The 14,600-nt window shown below is 42.3% G+C and overlaps 1 protein-coding gene across 2 annotated transcripts; it reads right to left on the bottom strand.

Moving 5' to 3' along the window:
• Window positions 1–342: 342 nt before the first annotated feature.
• Window positions 343–12,349, bottom strand: CAPSL (calcyphosine like). 2 transcript variants are annotated; one of them, XM_042875300.1, is made up of 6 exons: window positions 12,226–12,349; window positions 8,725–8,861; window positions 7,326–7,503; window positions 6,346–6,555; window positions 3,985–4,125; window positions 343–486 (listed from the first exon to the last, which is right to left on the bottom strand). In XM_042875300.1, the coding sequence occupies exons 2-5, from the start codon at window positions 8,859–8,861 to the stop codon at window positions 4,024–4,026; spliced, it is 627 nt and encodes a 208-aa protein (XP_042731234.1). In that variant the 5' UTR covers window positions 12,226–12,349; the 3' UTR covers window positions 343–486; window positions 3,985–4,023. The 2 variants fall into 2 exon arrangements, with proteins under 2 accessions (XP_042731234.1, XP_042731235.1); XM_042875301.1 differs by having other exon boundaries at window positions 4,022–4,125.
• Window positions 12,350–14,600: the final 2,251 nt, after the last annotated feature.

Here is a 14,600-nt window from a genome sequence, read left to right as displayed (position 1 = left end):
CCGCTAATGTGTAAAATAAAGGACACGCTATCTCTGTGAAAGCATTATTTTAGGGTCAGAGAGTTCCGCGTTACTGTGATCACAAAGAATCCTGAATTAGCACTGCTGTGTCTAAGAGGATGTTTGCAAAATAAATTGAATATGTCAACACTCAGGAAAACAAGTGCTGATGCTGGGGAACACAGGTGGCCTTTTACACAAAGCTAGTCCTTCTCTGATAAGTGCCACTTGTTGATAGATGGAACCACAGGGATATGGATGGGACACTGCTGGTGCCACCACTTCATGCTGCTCACAAATTCTTTTCAGACCACAAGGAGGAAAAAACACAACAAACAGAGAAGTGTTTCACTTCTTTATAGTCTCCGCTTCCCAATAGGTTGAGGCAAATGGAATAAAAAGTCAGTTTCCATTGTTAAAACAAAGTAGGCACTGCTGTCCACGGAGGCACTCACTCCAGAGGAGTAGCTCTTCATCTTTTGTAACCTAGGAACGAGAAAAGCAGAGTTTAGAATGTATGATGGCTCTAGACTGCAGCCCGCAGGTGTTAGTGTAGCACATGCCCTTTTCTTCTTTCTTTTTTTTCTTATTTTCTTTTTTTTTTAAGCTGTTTTCACAGAATTCTGATGTTTGGTCAGACTGTCCTGACCTAACATCAGGTTGCACTCCTCAGCAAGCTCTCACAGTGCACCTACTCCAGTGACTCTGACGCGGAGGTGGATTGAGCTTCCTGTGTTCAGGGAAAAACTGCTGGAAAAATGAATCTAAGAAAGGTATTCTGACTATAGCTAAATAGTGACAGCACAGTTTGGGTGCTGTGATGAAACTATGTTATTCCAACACTAGCACCATCACCAGATGAATGTAAAAAACCCCTAAGGGCAGTCAAGCAAGTGAAAATGAGAACCAAAGAAAAAATGCATTGGTAGGGCTACAGGAAAAAACCTGTGCTATAGGGTCAGACCTTGTTCTGGAAGAGCTCATATCATAGGAAAAGCCACAGAAAGTGGGCATCTGGCAATGGCATCAGGCTTTCTGCTCTACCGTGTGCAGATGAACGTGCTACTGCTGCTGCTCCTGGCATAGATCTGGGCATGCCCAGCTGAAATCACAGGTCTCACATCAGCAGGGTGGCACAGCTCTGTTCTGCCCTCTGTTGCTGCACAGTTGCTGCCATGATGGCTTTCATAGAGCAGTGTGAGCAGCTGGTTTCATCTGCATCAGCCTCAGCCATTTCCATCTGTGCAGTGCACCAGCAATGCCAGCCAGCTCTGCCAGTGCAATCAGTGGCCATATATGTGTATATGTGCTAAGTAAGCATACTGTGTTCTGGTTGCCTAAACCAGAAACTCATGCTGAGGGAGGGAAATGTGAGCCAAACAGCTGTGGATCAGAGCGAGCCAAAAAGCTCCCCTCCAGGAACAAAAACACAAAGCCACTAAACCACACTGGGGCAAAACCAACATTAAGTCATGAGTGAACAGGCAAGCGCAGCCTCAGCCTAGGAAGGACGAAAGGGAGAGCGTGAGCCTTGTATTGGCCTGCAAGGTCATGAAGATGCTCTGATAGCTCAGGCAGAAGAGACCAGGAGGAGCAGACAACACTTTTGCAGCAAGGCTGGAGCCAAAATCATCACTTCTGGTGTTGCCCTTCAGCCGTGCAGGCTCAGATGTTCCTATGGTTTATACCATCCTGTTTAGCACTGGTTGCACAATCAGAAAGAAGAAATAAAATGTTCAAGCATGAAGCACCAACCGAGATCTGACAATCTTGATGGCAGCGCCTGATATGGTCGCATGCATTGCCACCTATCTCCCAACATCTGCTGGGTGCACTGTGCAGCCCTGGGCTGGCAGGACAGCCTGCATGCATCTGTATCTGCAGCATACGTACCCGGCACACAGCAACCTGCAGCTGAGCAAATCGGGAAAGCCACACGGGCATTCTCCTGAAGTTGCTGAGGAATGTGCCCTGTGGGTGATGAGCAGGGAGGTGGGAGAGCAGAGTCAGATGCTACAAAAAAGCATCACTATTCTGAGCTCAACTCAAAATCCTCCTTCCACCAAATCCTGCTTTCTTGATAAGTAATTTCAATTTGGGGTGAAGGGGTTAGTATTGGGAAGAGAAGCAGGCTGGGAGTAATGGTTATTCAGATTTAAACTTCCATTACCCCCAATTAAATGTCAGCTCAATAAATCATAGTTGAGTCTGAAACCGCAAGCTAGCAGGTCAGGAGGAAATAATGCCTTTATTTTGTGATGCCCGCAGTCTGTTAACATTACTTTCTTTCCATCTGAAACAGAAGATAGCTAACATGACACAATGCCCTGTTCTGGAGCCAATTAATAAATGAAAATGAAACAGACTGCACATAAGCTGCCAGGATGTGTAAAGCCTCTATTTCACTGCAAGTTTATTTTTCATACAAGATATACTGGCACCTCAGTAGCGTTCCAGTAAGTAACGACTCTTCATATGGTTAATGTCAGTCACAAAGAGACACTTTACACAAGGTAACAGCATTAGCTAGCGTACAGATATCTGGAGGCTTGCAGATCACAGAAAACAATTGAGTTTGCACAGCCCTTAGTCAGGAGCTGCAAACTGCTATGGCTTCTACTGAGGCAATGGCTAAAAAAAAGACACAATCAGAGCTTGCACAGAACCAGAGCACTAAGGGCTGCAGAACCCGAACTTCTAGCAATCTAGACTAAGTATGAGCAGAGACTTTTCATTCAGACTCATCTGAAAGTACAGCGTGTAAGTCTATACTGCTTTTAGCTTGCTACCAGCCTGAAACAGAGTAAATGCTGCTGTGCACAAACCATTTACTCTCAGCAGCAACAGCTCAATCTGGCAGAACAGCAGCATGACATGAGGGAAATAGAAGACAAATGGAAAAGAAATCAAGGCAGGAATGATTAGATACATTAGATACATTCCCCCTCCCCAGATGCCACTTTTGAAAATGTTTCCTCATTGTGCCATTTCCCCACTCGCTGTGTGGGGAGAGGCCATCAAATCTCAGAACACAGGCAGTCCCACTGGTGTGGATGGGACAACAGGAAAAGCATCAGTTCCCATCCTCTATACAGCATCAGAAACAAAAGATGATACGACAGTTTTAAGTTCTTAAGATCCCAGAAAATTTCCTGAAGTCATGAGCTTGGTCATAACCCAGTACAAGCATAAAAAGCAGTAAGCAACTTTTGGTGTTGGTGTGTACGGGCAACAGGTACACAGCTGATAAACGTTCCAGGAACAGAGAGAAGAAAACACTATAACACAATTCTATCCTTTAAAGCAAACCATTAGTTTTCAGAGTACAAAAAGAAAGAAACCGAAGGCAGGGAAACAACCAACAGATCCACACAGGTTTCAAGCAACAGGTGTGCAAGAAAGACGGATGCACATTGAGCGTTATTGGTTGTAAGTCGTGGAAAAATCAGGGTTTTAAAGACACTTAAAACTGCTCCATGTCTCTCCTTCTTGATTTGTTCCCTCTCCAGCTTCTGACACTCCAAGGTGAGCAATCATCTATCCTGCTGGTGAGAGTTGAGAAACCAGGAGATGTTGCAGGAGAGGAATGGTGGCCCTCCAGCCTGCATCAAGGAGGCTGGTCCCTGCTAGGACACTGTCACTGGTGTTGCGTCAGGCCATCACCCTTTCAGAACATCTCATTTTCCTCCCCTTGTATCCTTTGCCTAGCAGAGATGGAGGGGGAAAAACCGTGACATGTGAAAAAAGCAGCTCATCTCAGGAAAGAGAAGATATGTCAGGGATGCAGGTAGAAAAGAGACAGATCTGCACAGTGGCTGGATGCCAGATCTACTCTCTGATTGTGCTGTCCATCCTCTGAGGCTCAGCCTAACAAAACATCTGGGAATTGCTTCTGTAGATTGAATGTAATTGGCACAGTTACGGGAAGTTGCTGTTTTGGAAAATGAGCATGTTGTTTGCATACATTTAATCATGGGAACCTACAAAATATGGAAATAAAGTCTCGTTCATTTAATCATACAATCAGAGTTTCCAAGCATTCTTCATCATGATGATAAAATAGACATCGGTGTCTATTGAGGCGCTGACTCCTGCATAGTAGTTCATGAATTCTTCTGTTGTGACCTGGGACAAGAGAATTTAAAATAGAAAAATAAACATGTATTTTTTCCAAAGTAGAGTAATTAAAACCAAATACTGGGAAAAAAAACATAAATAAAACCCAATACCTGCCATTTTGCATTGTTTGTAGTGAAAAGGGACCCAGCAGGAGGAATTAAGACAGTGAAAATTTGTAGAGAATCAAATCTATAAGAGCTCCTTCAAGAACACTTGGATGCAGATTAAATGCGCACAGTTAAATTAATCTCATCAGGAACCAAAGTTAAAATTAGCGCTGCCCATGAAGACAAATGTTTTAATCTGATTTTTTTCCAAGAATACTATCACCTCGTTCTTTGCATTATCATTAATGAAAGTAGATTGGGTTTCTGGTGCAACCCAGAGACAGACAGGAGCTTTACACTCCTTCAACAGAGAGAAAATGTCGGTGCTCCATGCAAATCTCATTTAAAGAACCAAAAATTTTTTCAAATACTGAAGAGATTTTAATGAATTTAATGGGTATTTGGAGGATGAAAATTCTGCATATCTCTTGTGATATCATAACTCTTGAACCATAGGGGTTATTCTTTGAACAAAACATCACACAGAAAAATATTTGCTCCTATAGTATCGTGTATTTCAGAGCTAAGCAAAATATTGCAAACAGAAATTGCAAAGCCTACAGCCTGTCCTAACAGTACAAATGAACACAAACTTCCCTGACCATGTCTGTTTCAGAGGCATCCAGCAAGATCACAATGAAGAGTACCTTCATAGCAAATATTTAGCCTTGAGGCATTTCAGCTGAAAGCATTTTAGGTGTCCTCAGTTCATAGAGGGGCCATTAGTGACCTCCATTCTGGCACAGGAAGCTAACAGTTCTCAGAAGAAACTGCAATCTAGCTACCTAGCGTCAGATTGTTGAACAAGACATGAGATATCAGAGTAACTTTTCTTTAAGTTCAAACACTATGGTATTTTTGAGAAGCAAGGCATTGGTGAAGCTTATTGGAAGCACTCAGTTTACCAAGGACCAGTCTTGTTTAATGTATTCATTTATGACCTTTGGTGCAAAAAGTGGGAATATTTTGCTGGGGTTTGCTATATATCACCAGAGCTGCAGGAAAGGGACAATTCACACAGTGGTATTTCTGAGAGTGCCAAAGAAGAAAAAGGTTTGAAATTGAGCTCTACAAAGTGAAAAGTGTTCCCCAAGGGAAATAAAAGCAATCACCTCTCAACCAGCTGAGAACCTGCCTATTGGAAGCCTGCCTATTTGTGTGTTTGCAGCCTGGATGGCCAGCAGTACTCTGGGCTGCATCAATAGAGTGGTGGCAGCAAGGAGACAGAGTGGACTGTTCCCCTCTGCTCTGCCCTCCTGAGGCCCCATCTGTAGTAGGGCATCCAGGACAGGGGCTCCGAGCAAGAGAAAGAGGTGGAGCTGTTGGAGCAGGCCCAGAAGAGGCAACAAAGATGATCACAGGGCTAGAGTATCTCCACTATGAAAACAGGCTTAGTTTGGAGAAGAGAATGTTCCAGGGAGACCTGACTGTACTTTCAGTACTTAACAGAGACTTATAAACTGGAAGGGGAGCTATTTTCACATGGTCTAATAGTGACAGGACAAGGAAGAATGGCTTTAAACTAAAAGAGAGGAGATGTACACGTGATAGAAGGAAGAAATTCTTTACTCAAGTGGTGGTGAGGCACTGGCACAGGCTGCCCAAAGAAGCTTCCCTTTCACCAACACCCTGTGGATAAATCTGTCACTATTACAGACTGACTTTCAAGTAAAGCATGATAGCATTTACAGGTGCTAGAGAAGCGCTAACTGTAAAGTATTTCACCTATTAGGATACCTGCTTTTGAGCTGGATCTCGGTTTATTTTCCCTAAAAAGTAAAAGTTCCTCCAATTTCTGTGGATTTTGAAAATTAGCAATTGAGCGGGATAGTTTGAAGAAATAATATATGAAAATAGGTCTATAGAAGCTACAAGCTCATAAATGTAATCACACACCCATCTTTTCATCTTCTGCCAAACCCCTTTCCTCTCAGTGACTCAGCAAGATGCACCAACAGTTCTACTCAGAGGTTTCATTGTACTGTACTCCATGTATGTGACACAAATGAATGTTTGGTAGTGGCCACAGTCCTAAATGGTACCTAGTACGTTTAATAATTTAACTTAAATTGTGACTCAGCTGGCGATTTCATGGCCTTACATTAGGTGTTTCACTTACCTTCCCATCTTTGTCATAAGGTGAATCAAAATTATCCAGAAAGGCCCTAAAAACTTGATCTTCTGTCCAGTCTCCGTTTTGGTATTTGGGATGGTGCTTTGCATTATATACTCCCCGTAAGTCTTCAATTGTGATGACACCATCTCCAGTTTTATCTAACTTCCTAAATGCCTGCATGATGATCTCTTTTCTGGCATTTGACATTGGAGGCTGTAAAGAATCAACAGATTAATATTCTATAGTAAAAATATAGGAACAAAAAATCGTTCAAGGCCCATGGGATAACAAAATGTTGACAAATTATGTTGCCCATGACATAGGAAGAGCAATGTATCATCAAAAAACTGGTTTGATAGAGTTTAATTACTGTCTATCAGTAGGATAGGCAATGGAAAAAAAAGAGATAAAATGCTTTCTAGAATATTTCTACCAATTTCAAATATTTATATCATCAGTAAGCACTAATTATTTTCTTTCTAAATTGTTGAGACTTCAGCAGAGTAGGGGCTGCAACCAGAAACAGTCTCACTGTGGCCCCAGACGTCTAGCTGATGTTATGAGGAGGAGATACGGTATAAGACGATGCTTAGGTAAGTGAGATTAACAGGTTAAAATACATATGTATTCAGACTACAGAATAGGAACTGATGTACCCAAATCAAGACAGCAATTCATAATGATCTATCGTAACCTTTTATTTATAAGGAGGCTTAGGCTTTGCCAATAAATAGCAATTATGTGTAAGACTCTGCCAACCACAGACGGGTTATTTGTGGCAATTTTCTTTTTCACATATTTAGATGAAAATGGAATATTTTGACATCTCAAGAGTTACAGACACATAGAGTACATCTATAGATTTTGCTAATTACTAATTAGTCATTAACTACAGTGCTGTGATTTGCTAGTTCTAATCAAGTTTAGCTAATGAGAAATCAGGACAAATTTAATGCAGTAATGACATAAGTTCTCAGACTTACTCTCAGTGTAACAAGAAATTCATCAAAATCAATTGTTCCGCTTCCATCTTTATCAAATATCTGGAAAATCTCTTGTGCTTCTTCCTTGTCTATCATCATAGCATAATCATTTAAACCTTTCACAAATTCTTTGAAATCAAGGGTCCTGCTGTTGTCATCATCCATAATCTGAAATACTCTGTGGAAAACATGCAAATTGAGGAGAACAGAAAGGAGAATTTAGAGGACACTGCCAAGGTTTATCACTGAGCTGGAGAATGGTACTGTCAAAGAGTCACGTGAAGTTTCAGCTGGTCATGTGTGGTCCCACTTGTGTCTAAGAGGGACAAGGAGGGGGTTTCAGGGCATGACCCCGTTCCCCCTCCCTAGGCTGGGTTGTCTACAGAAGGGTCTGGGTGCCCCTCATAGGCTAAGCAGTTGACAGACCATTAAACAAGGGCAGTCACAGCCCAAGGAATGCAAGGACATTTCACATTCCACTTCTCTCTAGGGAAAGCATTACGGATTTTGGGAAAGCACTTTCCTTTGGGGGATTCATGATACTCAGTCCTTCACCAGGTGAGCAAATCAGCCCTGTCTCCCAAAGCAGGGCTCTGTGGGTTGTGGCATTTGCATGAGAAGTGGCAAACACGGGTTCTAGATCCTGCTCAGACTGCTGCTGGCCAAAGAGCAAGGTTTGTCCCAAATGGTTAAGGAGTACTTACTGCAAAAGCAAGGAATTCAAATCTTCAGTGGGTGAAGATTTTGAGGACCAAAGTTGGTCCTTAGAATTTGGGCACGGGCAGAAAAAGAGCCAGTTGAATGGGATGAAAATCCCTAATTTCTTCTCCAGATCCAGTTCAGAGTGTCTTGGGGATTCACTTCTCACATGAAACAAGAGATCAGAGTGGAGTGATGTGCTTTCCAGGTGCAAACAACTGCACATGGCATGCAAATCACAGCTGTACTTTATGGATGCAGTGAAGATTTCTATTGTACAACTCAGCAGGGCCAGAATTTCAACAAAGATATGAGATTTTGTAACTTTAACTAGAGGATAATTCAGGTTGAACAAGACATCTGGAAGTGTCTCACGCAGCCTTACACTGAAAGCAGTGTTAAATTCAAAGCTAAGCCAGGTTTCTCAGTGCTTTGTCCAGATGGGTTTTGGAATACTCCAAAGATGGAAGTTCTGCACTGTCTTCTAATGCTTAACCATGCTTATGGTGAAACAGCTTTTCCGAATATTTATCTGGAATTTCCTTCATATCAATTTGGCTGTTGACTCTCACCCATCTCTGGATACTCAATGAAGAACCTCCCTCTTTTATTCTATAACCACCCTTTTGCTACTTATGGCTAGGGCCTCCTGCAGCTAAAACTATTAGGTTTAACAAAGAAATTGACTTATTAGACTCACTTGCCAAGTCCTTTGATGCCCGCAGACCCTCTTGCTAAGCACTTCAGTCGAAGTCTTTCTACAGGGTCAGTGGTTTTGGACAGACTCCTTTTGGCCTGGATTGCCATCTCTCGGTCATGCCTTGCTGTGCCTGGCATCTGAAAGATAAAGGCTCTCAAAGTGACTGGATTCTTACACACAACACACCGTATTTAAGCCAATCAATATATAGAGCATTCCAAATCTCTCACTTGTAAGGTGCTGGCAGCACTTTCATGAGGACTCCTTTCCACTCTCTATTTCCCTTCTTTTATCCTTTATCCTCTTAGTAGAATCCTTTACTGAGAAAAAGAAATTACTGAAGGAACTACTCATAATCTTTTCACTAGTGAAAATGATCGCTTTGACCTGTGCTTCATGGGCTAGCAAACGTGAAAGGAGAGCTCAGACAACCACACTGCAATTGTAACCCAGATACAAATGGGAAAAGGTGGGTAAAAGTTGGCTTGACCTACAGTGTACGAGCTTGCTGAAAGCTGGTGGGCACAGCAATGTGAACACTGCAGCCACTGCACCTCCTGCATCTCACTGGGCCTCTTCAGTCTTGTGGTCTGGTCAGTGTTCTCAACCCAAATTGTTCTGTATGAGGACTGTCTTCTTGTCTGTATGTTGTTCTCTATGCTGATTCTCGAGAGAGCATCTGAAGCCCATGTGGGCAGTAGAAACATATGTGAGCTCAGGTCCCTATCCTCATACAATGCATCCACTCCTTATATGCAGCAATGGCTACAATGGCTTATTGTGGTGTGTGTGTTGATTTCAGACCTCACCAGCTGGGCTTAAAAAAAAAACAACCACCAAACAAAAAACAACAATTAGAGCAAACATTTTTGATCCCCCAAAATTTTGATCCACTTCTAGCATAATTGAGAAATTCAGTGTGAAAGAAAAGAGATAGTTGTCAGCTTTTGCTTCATCCAGAAAGAGCAAAGTTCTCCCAGGAGCTCATTAATGAGTGACCAGGAAGGCCTTTCAGCTATGTGGAGTCAGCAGTCAAAAATGTTTTCTGCAGACAATGACCTGTCCTTAATGGATGTTTCTATCCAGCAAGAATAAAAAATACAGTGAGTTTACATCAATACTGCACAAACCATATTTTCCTTCAGTGTCTATATACTACATCACACATATATTGTATCTATACATATATCTATTAATAGTGTGCACAACTATTTATAGTGTGAGGATGGTTAGACCCTGGAACAGGCTTCCCAAGACAACAGGCACTGAATTGTCAGTCAGAGTTCAAGAAGTGTCTGATTTTTGGGAAGTCTCATATGGAGTAAGGAGTTGGACTCAATGAGTCTTCTGTGTCTCTTCCAACTGAAGATACTCTATGATTCTTAAACATGTGCTGGTTTCCTGTGCCACACAGCAGCATGTTTTTGAGAATCCTCTCTCTGCATTCAGTAAACACAGAAAAGCTGAAATATAAATATGTAAATATAATCCACATATAAAAAAATGTATGTATGTGTATATGTATATGCATATATATGTATATATATATATATATAATTGCTCACAGTCATTGGGTTTGGATTTTGTGTGGTCCTGTGTGGAGCCAGGGGTTAGACTTGATCCTTGTGGGTCCATTCCAACTCAGTGATACTCCATATATAAGTATAAAGATGTAAACATGAGTCTGATCCATAGTAGCATGTCTGCCACTTCCTTATTTCTGTTGGCAGCTGCTTTAATGCTAAAGATAAATTTTCTAAGACTGTTAAAAGATCATTTTAAGAATTACTGTAAGAAAAGAGCTCCTGAATCATGGCATGGATTGAACATTCACAGCAATTCACATGCTCTCTCCTCTGCTTTCATTCTGCTTTCCATATATACTACTTCTTCCAAGAAATCCTCTCTTTGCAGCCTGTCCTGTGAAATAAAGAGCGAGTGCAATATGTGATCATGTCTGTGCTAGACAAAATCTACGTTATTCAGCAGGAGCAGGATCTGACCGCTGTCTCTGAGAGGACAAGAGTTACAGAGCCTACACACAATTAAGCACTGCAGTGCAAAGCCGGAGGTGCAGATTGGTTTTGTCCCTTCTTTGCAACAGCGTCACATTATTGTTGGAGATGGAGATAGAATAAAACACTTAACTGCAATAAGAGATCAAAACAGCACAACTCTAGAGGGATTTGTCACCAGTGACACTGCTCTCCAGAGGGCAGAAGGCTCTTCCCAATCTATTCTCCTCTGTTTCTTTTTTGTTTACTAACTCCAAGCAGCTCTTCCTGCAGGTTGATTTTAACCTATCTTTCCCAATGCACTGAACAAGAGAATTGATGTATACATATAGCACACTGCGTGCCAGGGGCACACTACAGGGCATTTACAGAATAACCACTGCAAAAACAATTTTTTTTATTAACTGAGGCCCTCTTTTGGCTCTAACATAAAAGAGTTACGCAGAGGGTCAGGATTTTTTGACTGTGACAATTCGCCATGTACCTTCCAAATGTGTTATGCATTAATAATCACAAATAAAACAAGAAAAGATATTAACTGCAATTTTATATATTTATAATTCCAATACTTTCTGAGATCATCAGACATATCCCACTGTGAAATGAAAAAGAGTCTGGTTAACTTAATTAAATGCTGGACAGTCCTGTTTTGCCACAGCTTGGCTACAAGCAGTCACAGAACTGTGCATTGTTTGTTTCCACGGGCAATGTTTTGTTGTGCATGCTGGACTACAGTGACTGCATTTCCTAACAGAAATGAAACCTGATATATTGGGTTCAGAAAACCTCAGGTTGTTCAGCACCCAGATCCTCTTACATCCCTTCTGCACCTGTAGCTTACATCTGGAAAGAGCCAGATGTAACCAAAATGACATTATGGCTCTGTGCCACTCATTTACACATCATCCTTCAGCTGAGCCTAAGAGCTTTCTTGGAAAATTCAAGCTTTATTTTCCCCAAGAAACACCTAAGCATGGCAGATACAAAGCCACACTGATCTCTGGATTTCTGTCATTCTGAAAGTGCCTGTCCTGGCCAAAATCCCAAGTCGCACAGTACACTTGAGAAAAGATATCAGAGTCTGGTGATCAACTTAAGCAGCTTAAACTAATTGCATGTGTTTGGAATTTTTTCTAACAATTTCATTACATTATTACAAACATGAAAATTGCACAACTATTTGGTGACTACCCAAACAAGAAACAAAAAATTTGTTTTCCAACCCCAGCAACCCTTCTGCAGCAAGCTGCAGCCTCCCCTCTGCCTCTGCCCGATTCCAGAAGCATCCAGTTCCCTTCCGGCAAGTTTGGCATTGCTATTCTGTGCACACATGTATGTATCTCTATATATATAAAATAAATATATGATGTATATATATGATACATATAGATCTGTATGTAAAATAAGTTGCTCTTGGCTGAGACCCAAGCTCAGCAGATCAGAGAAACTCATAATGAGCCAGCAAACAGAATAGAAAACTTTTTACCTGCAATGCTATGTTGCACGTGGGATACCACTTGGGTTTCGGGGCTGTGAATGCAAAGAACCCCGGCTGCTCCCAGGCTCTCACCCAACAAGCAGAGGGCACACAGGTCCAGGCTCACGGTAGGGCTTCCTCATCCATCTCATTTTACTTGTTTACACTGCCAGTTCCCCCCCCGTTTCCCCCCCCTTTTTGGGAGGCCTGGAGTTTACCAGCCAGTCTCCAGGGTGATAGTGGTGCTGCAGCAGGCCCAACCTGCAATGACGCTGCTTCCCCAGACAATTGCTGGCACCCCTTTACTTAACCTGATTTTAAATGGAAACCTTCATCCTCGTCCCTGCCCAGTAGTGCTGAGCAGGGGCTATCCAAAGGCTACAAGGTTGCTTAGAGCACCTTTCCATTGAAGAAAGGCTGAGGCAGCTTGACTTGCTCAGCCTAGAGAAAGGCAGGCTCTGGGAGATCGCATTGCAGCTTTCCAATACTTAAAGGGAGCTTAGAAACGAGACAGAAAGTGTCTTTTACCTGCTTTGATAGTGATAGGACAAAGGGGGACAGTTTTAAGCTAAAATAGGGAAGATTTAGATTCGATATCAGAAGGAAAGTCCTTACTTGCAACCATGGGTGGGATTTCGGCTGGGCATGCTTGTGCTCCCTCCCTCCCAGAAGCACAGGACATACGCTAAGGGTGCTGGGGAGATGGTGAGGTTTTGGTGACGTTTCTCTGCTCCATAGCTGACAGGGATAAGAGACTTGCTGGTTCAGTCTTTCACTCAATGTATAATAGGAGAAAGCGATTAATAGTCTGGAAGCTGTGTTTTGATATACAGAAATTTCCGCTTTTTTTTTTTTTTTTTTCTGGTTAATTGCCATTTTGGGAAACCAGACAGTGGCAAGAGCCCTTGGGGAGACTACACTCATATGCAGGAAGAACCAAATTGCAAAAGGTTAAACACCCAGCTAATGAGGGACAATTTATCTCCATCTTGACACCACTATTAACAATCCTGCCTGCAAAAGGTCACCAGCATTATCAGCAACAAACTGTGGCAGCTGCAGAAAGAGCTAGTATCTTGATAGACTCCTTAGGGGTGACAAAGCCTGTGTGTTTCCTCCTGGTATTCCCTGAGTTCATGGCTGGGGCGTAGGGTGAGGCAGCTGAGCATGAATGCATGAGAAATGGAGAGAGAGCCCTGTGCTGCCCACAGACCAGAGCGAATAAGAGCAGGAAATTATTTTAGGCCACTACTAGAGTAATAACATTTGCATCCTGGCAGGCTGCTTATCTTTCATCAACAGGTACTTCCTGGTACTGAACTACAGCTTGTGCAGGGCTTCTTGTGCTCTTTATATCTCCCATCCGGCAACTGGCAGTATGTCAGTGCACAACCAGGAAACAATGCATGTTTAATCAGTCACCGATTCAAAAACCATAACTCCTGGCAACATGTCAGCACAGCCTGCCCACACTGCAGGCAAAGTGGGGGCTCAGGATGGAATGCTCTCCTAGCAACAGCTTGATCTTTGCAAGGCAGCATCCTTACAGAGGCAAACAGTTCTCTGTGTGCAGAATTTGCAGTGCTCCCGGATGCCTGTGTATTAGCACAGCAAGGCAGCCTCTGAAACACTGAGGGGCAAGTTGACACATGGATACTTGGTTGTTTCTATTGGAAGTAATTTATGTGTCTGAACATACATTGGCAGGTGTTCAGCCTACCTTCAGCGCGCCTCTCTGAACATGGGCTATTCTGTTTAATGAGATAGGAATCTGTATCTGAATAATGATTAATTTGCTTTCAGATGTCTCAGATAGCGTCAGGCTGGGATTAGCTTTATACGCTAATATCTGCTTACGGAAAGCAAAGCTGTAAGCAGAGCACAGATGATTCAGAGTTTATCAGAAAGGAGATAAAGTTTTCACCAAAACTCTGGAATTGTTCCTCCTCTGAACACTTAACCATTTGGTTTTTGTTCACGCCTGTTCATGCCAACAGCCTGTTCAGTTCATTCTGTCCAGTTTCTGGTTGAAAATGCGATTGAATTCAGCAATCTAGCAATCTAATGTAGTTGTCAAAGAAGACAAATCTTGCTGATGTTCAGTTTCAAAAAATTCAAACTTCTTGTTGAATTTCAGGTGGAGGGAAGACATAAGAAATATACGATGTCTCAAAGAAAAGAGAAAAGGCCCTGCATATTTTGCCATAGTTAGTTTACCTGCAGTAGTGTTGTTTCTTAGTGTGAATGCGCTGTACTGATCTGTGAATATTGGTGCCAAGAAGTTCTCCAGCAGTAAGGAGTATGAGGTATGAACACAAGTGTGTCCATTTGTACTCCATAGGAGAGTCAGCACAGGGATTAATTTTCGTGACAAGCTTGGAAAA

The sequence above is a fragment of the Lagopus leucura genome, unplaced genomic scaffold (genome assembly GCF_019238085.1).
Source record: "Lagopus leucura isolate 7727_CA_CO unplaced genomic scaffold, USGS_WTPT01 Super-Scaffold_100014, whole genome shotgun sequence".
Classification (NCBI taxonomy): Eukaryota; Metazoa; Chordata; class Aves; order Galliformes; family Phasianidae; genus Lagopus; species Lagopus leucura.
This window is presented reverse-complemented; position numbering and strand designations above follow the sequence as displayed.